The 6,468-nt window shown below is 43.8% G+C and overlaps 2 protein-coding genes across 4 annotated transcripts in view; both read right to left on the bottom strand.

The window, feature by feature from the left end:
* neurl4 (neuralized E3 ubiquitin protein ligase 4) overlaps nt 1-1,421 on the bottom strand; it is an 18,481-nt gene extending 17,060 nt beyond the window's left edge. For 2 of the 3 annotated variants that reach the window (XM_005945254.3, XM_042213475.1), the window contains exon 1: nt 1,193-1,420. In XM_005945254.3, coding sequence (XP_005945316.1) covers nt 1,193-1,408 — 216 coding nt within the window. In that variant the 5' untranslated portion in view covers nt 1,409-1,420. Of the gene's footprint in view, nt 1-1,192 lie in introns of all 3 variants that reach the window. The other variant, XM_014341031.2, reaches the window with a different exon arrangement.
* Nucleotides 1,422-2,915: 1,494 nt separating this feature from the next.
* Nucleotides 2,916-6,468, bottom strand: part of shbg (sex hormone-binding globulin) — a gene marked incomplete in the record, with an annotated part of 15,822 nt that continues 12,269 nt past the window's right edge. The window contains 7 exon segments of the mRNA XM_014341036.2: nt 2,916-3,327; nt 3,453-3,654; nt 3,782-3,918; nt 4,167-4,323; nt 4,464-4,625; nt 5,113-5,299; nt 5,521-5,618. Of these exon segments, the coding sequence (XP_014196522.1) occupies nt 3,191-3,327; nt 3,453-3,654; nt 3,782-3,918; nt 4,167-4,323; nt 4,464-4,625; nt 5,113-5,299; nt 5,521-5,618 (1,080 nt within the window).

Genomic DNA, 6,468 nt, shown 5'->3' with positions numbered 1-6,468 from the left:
AGTTGGCTTTGGCACTGACTCCAATGCTGCCATGTTGTTGGCAAGCGTCGCTGGGAGGCCAACTGCAGAGACAGAAGCCATTACAACGGAGAAGGTTTTCCACAACTGAAATGTAAACACTGTGCACAGGCACTCTTAATGCAATTCAAATGCAATTCAAATGCTAATTCAAGGAAAGAGAACATTGGGCCACCTCTACCTGCAAAAAGTCACAATTAAAAACTGGTTTAAGCTTCATCAGTGGATGCGAACTGTAGCTGTAAGCTGTCTTTGCACTTGTGATTGAGGAGAGGCAGGACTTTGACTGGAAATGAAGGAAAAAGAAAGGAAAGAGATCACCTGTACTTAACTTGATGATGCAAACAGTTAACAGCAGCAGGTCTAGTAAAGTTAGACACATGATATCCGTGATTTTGTGTTTAAATGGTTGTGAAGTCAGCCGAAAGAGTGCATGTAATTAATGAGTAACAGCATGAAGTAGTCAGCCACTTTTGGAGCAGCAGTTCTAGCGGTCTGCAGACGCTTTGCATACGCACAGAGGTGAGCGGAGGCTGCAGAGCTGAGGCTTTCAGCACACAGGCTCTGGTTAATATTAATGACAGTGGTAACAGCCTCGGTGTAGTCACTGTGTACTGTTCACACATGGCCTCTGAGTCACTACGATATGAACACTGCAGTGTTATTAGCCATCGGACAGACAGCCTGACAGGCGACCGATCCTTCAAAACAAGCCCTAAAAGAACCGCACTTACCGGCTTAGGTGGGATCCTTTCACGCGATAAAACGATATCGGGTCCCTGTCAGCGCCAGACAAAGCCCTCGTAGCACCTTCCAGAAAGGCTAGCCCCGGCCAGCCTGCTAGCGGCTCATTAGCACGGCTATCTGACGGCACCAAGGCAACACGGGCGGGCTATCGTTAGCTAAGAGACTCGTTTATCTCATCCAGCCCACAGCGGGCTGTTTATCAGCTCCCTGCGGTCCACCCCAGTCTCTGTAGGTGTATCTAATTAAAGCCTGAGGAGCGGTAAACACTGCGGCTACTGTCAAGCCCTGTGTGTGCCGCCTTAGCAGCAGCAATAGCTTTAGACCGCGGACAGCCACAGACCCCCGGCTCGTCCCTCCAGCTCCACTCCCGTCCCGCTGCCCTCACACACGCTCAGAGGAGCCAGCAGCGGGCCTGCAGTTTGTTTACCTTCTTGTCAATGCGGACGGTGAAGACATCCCGGTCCCTCAGCGGCTCCTTGCTAAGCACCAGGCCGTGATTGAACTCCTGGACTGGCTGGTTGCGACGGGCGGTTCGGTTCGAGTTGGACAGGCCGATCAGCTTTCCGCTCCGCGGATGCAGCTCCGCCGCCATCTTCAGTGGGCGGCCAGTATTCACGACAGCGAGGCTTTGCGACAGTAACATTATGGCAGCCGGCAGATGTGTGGAATCCTTAGCAACCGCACCTCAGGCTTTAATGACTGAAAGCGTGGCGTCATTTTAAAGTCTATATAAACACTTTGGTTCAGAAGCTAACGTTTTTACATTCAACGTAGCCTCGTCGTACACTTGTTTTTGATTATTTCTCCTTTATTGGCTCGAGGGCTAAAAACTTTCTACTTTATCTACAGTTAGAGTCACGTTCGTTATCAGTTCGCATTTTATCGCTTTATGTATGTGTTTTTATTAATATATGATTTTCTAGTTAAATATTAATAGGTGTTATTATATTTTTATTCTATTTATTGCTACTTTAATGCTGTATTGGGAAACAAATGTATATAATGTTCTGAATGAAAATAAATCTATTTATCTGTCTGTGTTCTCCGACCTCTCACATCTTCCAGTTCATTTCAAAGCTGCACATAACATGTTGATGACTTCTTGCAGCGATATGTGAATAAACGAGCGAGCAGACATCATTTTATCTGAAACTGATCTTGAGCGTTTCATTCATATTTGCTCTAATCTTTCTTCTTTTCTGCTTTCATAATTTAAAGCTGATAAGTAATATTTGGACTTTTTCCGTGTATCTAATTTTATGGGATAGATGACGTCATACACAAGTCTCTTATGAATTTAACATTATGTTTAATTAACCACTAGAGGGAGCAATTTTCATGTCTAAGATCAGTCACTCGGCGAGAGCGAGTGGGTTCTTGTGAGGCATGCGTGAAAAGACTGGCTGAACGTAAGTTGAAGAAAATTAGAATTCAAATTTGGCTTTAAAGGAAATCGACTACACTCAGTGATGGTAGCCTCGTGGCAAAAGATCTAAGAGGTCTAACCGGGTTGTAAATGACTGTATTTGAGCTGATAGATAATCAGCCGAGAGTAGAGGATTGGATAAATGATCAATGTGGGTGACCATCATGTTAACATAGAACAGGACAAAAGGCAGCCTTAAATGTCCTTCAGGAAGCCTGGACAACTATTCCTGGAGACTACTTAAATGGTAAACGGCCTGTATTTGTATAGTGCTTTACTAGTCCCTAAGGACCCCAAAGCGCTTTACACATTTAGTCATCCACCCATTCACACAGGGCAAGCTACATTGTAGCCACAGCCACTCTGGGGCGCACTGACAGAGGCGAGGCTGCCGGACACTGGTACCACCGGGCCCTCTGACCACCACCAGTAGGCAACAGTTGAAGTGTCTTGCCCAAGGACACAACGACCGAGACTGTTGGAGCTGGGGCTCGACCCGGCAACCTTCCGATTACAAGGCGAATTCCCAACAAGGCGAACTCCCTTGAGCCACGATCGCCCCCTTAAAGAAATCAAAAAAAAAAAAACTGCCTAAGAGAGTTCCGACTCTGCTGAAGAATAAAGGTGTTCATAACAAAATAACATACAGTTTTATTTGTTACACATTTTACTCCTCTATTGTGCCTTAAAATATACCAGAAAAATGAATATGTATCAGAAACCATTTTAGGGAAAGTCATATTTTATTCAAAAACTTGCTGTTGCACGTACCAGGCTCACCAAACTGTTCACATTTATCAGATTTATCTGTATGTTGTGTTAAAAGTGGGAAAGTGGAAGAGACATCTCGTAAAATATTAATATTTAGCACTAAATTATTTAGACTTTAGAGATTCGCTGGTACAAGTATAAAATTCTGACTTAAAACACTTTAGTGCTCATCACTGCAAACACCATGTCTACTCAGCATACCCTAAAGTGTAAGCATGCTTTTGTGGTTTAAGCGGGGCAGCTGTGAGAGGAAACGGACACGTGTTTCACGCGTGCCAAATCCAGATCCAAATCCTTCCCTTGGACCTGAATCTTCTCCAGACAGCCTGTCAAGAACTGAGAGCCGACATCGTCGTCATTCTCACCTGAAAAGACAAAATAGATGAAGAAAACAATCGTCTTCACGAGTTACACAGAGCAGATCCTTTTTTTTGTGTTGCTGCACAGTAATACAGGATTCGACTGAAATACTTTAAAGCTGCAGTCTCACCCAAAAGGCCTCCGATGGCAAGATGACCATCTCTCCAAGCTGATAAATAACCGGTGTTGCTCCCTGCACTGACTGAAAAATCAGCCGATGATTCTTCCTCATGTTTAACCACCCTCAGCGAATCCTTCAGAAACTTAATTTGGAGCCTCTTGAAAGTGTTCTTCATGGTGAACACCTCTTCTCTAGAGGTGAATGTGAAGTTCTGAATGCCAAATGGAAACAGAACTGTGACATACACTGATCTGTGTGTGTTATTTGCATGAAACAAACATCATTGCTAAGTTAATAATCCCACTTTGAGGGCAAATAGATCTGACTTATGTGGATACCTTAGTGTTATTATCAGCTACCACAGAGAACATGAGCTCCTCCCCATCAGCTTTGATGCTCAAAAGGGTCCCGTCCATCTGGCTGAAATCCCCCCACAGCTCAATATGGACCTCGTGATCTCCATCGATCTGGAAATCTGGGGAAAAAAGAAGAAAAAAAGTAAATTTGCTGATGTGTTGAGGCAGTTAAAACCACTTCCGATAAATACAAATTAACGTGCTGAATCTGATCAGGAATACCTACTTAGAAGTAGGAGAAATATTGCTACCCGAGATGCCATATCATGCATAAATGCAATATCCGGGCCAGCTGGAAAGCTTGTTATTGAATAAAGGAGTGTAAACACTTGCTCGTATCTGGGATAATTTAGCAGAGTGTTCCCACCTGAGGTGTTGAAAATGGCAAATCCTGTGCCAGGGAAGTAGCTGCCAGGTTGGATGTTTTCATAGCAAGGCTGTAGCTCGTCTGCCTCTGCCACCCATGGGGAGGTGAGGTTCAGCCAGTTGCCTTTCCGCACACAGCCATCCATTTTGGGATTGAACTAAAGGAAGAGGAGGGACGGTTCAAACATGTTCAAGAAGCTATTTTCCAGAGGTCTTGTGCAAGGAAAGGAAAACAGCATCTGGTCTATTTGCAGCTGAAGTGCAGTTTAAAACAAATGGTGCAAAATACACACAGTACCTGAACAATCATCTTTTCTTTGCTGATCAGAATCCCGCCAAGGGCCAGTCGAAGTTTACCGTAAATGACTTCCTCCATCTGCTTGGAATGTATGCCCACCACCAGCCCGCCAGTGCCATCCACCTCCAGGTTTACAAATTTGCCCTGGTTGCTCACTTCCATCTTGGTGGCATCAAGAGAACAACAAACGGTACAGTTAGCCAGGTTTAAGATGAGCTGTTATGCTCATTTTCAGCATGTTTTTATTCTCGCGCTCTCAAGGAGCTCTTCATAATTTCTCATACGGAGCCTTGGAGCAGCTCCTGAGTTCTCTCCAGGCCCGAAACCAGCAGTTTTAGCCACTCCCCCTTCAAGGCCACTCCAGCTTTCTTCTGATTGGCTGTCTCTTGCAAACAAACCACGAGGAGCAGATGGGTGGAATTTGTGTGCTCACAGCTGTTTTCCTTATATGACGATGACCATAATAATTTGCATATAAACTGACCTCAATATTTAATATGAACATCCACTACTGTGAGGATATATGTATATGTATGACAGAAAATAAGGAAAAGCATAAGGGGGTGAGTTTTAAAAAAGCAACATAAAGCAGTTCTTTAGCCAGTTGGAGTTCAACAAACTGATTTCCAAGTGATCACTGGATGCTTACTGTGTGCCATTTCCCGTCATTGAGCCTCGGGGTGCCCGCTACGCTGATGAGCACACCTTTGTTGATCTGTATCAGAGGGACGCCGTCTTTCAGCGACAAAATAAACCAGCCATCCCCGTTTTTTGTGTCTCCGTAGAAAACCAGACCTTCTGGGTCAAATGTCCGGAACTCAAAGGAGGATTTGATGCTGCGTGGCAGAATAAAGATACAGTAAATTGGAGTGACGGCTGCTCATTGGTGCATTAATAAGACAACCTGCTTATCTCATGTACGCCTGTTCAGTAAAAACTGAACTTCAATGTCACGTTTTAATTTGAAATCCCAGAAGAATCATGTGCACCTTCTTGCCCACAGATGAGCTGCTGTGCAGGCTTGACGGTGCACTGATTTGCCCCATCGCACACGTACCTGCGGATCTCACTAAGGTTGACCGTTGTGTGGATCAGCGGCCTCCAGTCGTGGGTGTTCTGGCCCAGATTGACGGTAGAACTGCCCGGCACCTTTTTCTGGAAGACACGAGCTTCATCTTGCACTGAACTGACACTTAGGTCGTTACTCACAGCTTTTTATTACACGCAGCTCTAATTTATTGAACTCAGCCTCAGTATTTTACACTCAGAGATCTTCATTGGCTGCTCGTTAAAACCACATTAAACCGAGAGATTAAATTTATTCAGTTATTGATTCGACTTAAAAAAAAAAAAGCTGAACAGAGCAGTGTGCAGAAATTATTAAATGGTGATGAAGTGCCACATCACTGCATTTCATTGACAAGAGCAACCACACAACACTCACTTGTGGAGATGAACCATGTGTATGTACAACATTTAAGAGGAAAAACAAGTCTTGCTTTTCTTTTTGCGTTAGTAATTTCCCAAAACTGGGACAAAAGTAAAGTATTTCTTCTCTTATCTTAATTATGCTGATGCGTCCACAAACTGAGCAAAGTTTAAGCAAATGTTGGGATCCCCCCTCCCCCTTAGACTTTTATTCTTTAAAACATAACTGTCAATAGAAAATTGTATTTAGTAGTCAGTATAATCTTTTAGTGATATAAGTTTGTATATGGTAGAATACTGCATGTAGTTATTTGTATTAGGAAATATTCAACCATGTATACTTAGAGGCATATAATCAATTGTGTGTGATCTCTAACAGGCTGCAAAGGCTTGGTGTGTATTCCACACTAGGATGCACCCCCACGTCCTGGGAGCATGAGACCTTATACCTTGTTTTATTGTTTTATTGTTTTACGTTATTATGTCTGTTTTAGTCTAAGTGCCTTTTTTGTCTAGATGAACTGCTGGACTTCTTCACTGTGTTATCTAGGGTGAACCATCTAGGGTGAGGGGGAGA

This window comes from Haplochromis burtoni, unplaced genomic scaffold, assembly GCF_018398535.1.
Source record: "Haplochromis burtoni strain Fernald_Lab_line unplaced genomic scaffold, NCSU_Asbu1 Contig_445, whole genome shotgun sequence".
Taxonomy (NCBI): Eukaryota; Metazoa; Chordata; class Actinopteri; order Cichliformes; family Cichlidae; genus Haplochromis; species Haplochromis burtoni.
The sequence above is the reverse complement of the archived record's forward strand: the minus strand, read 5'-3'. Positions and strand labels throughout refer to the sequence as shown.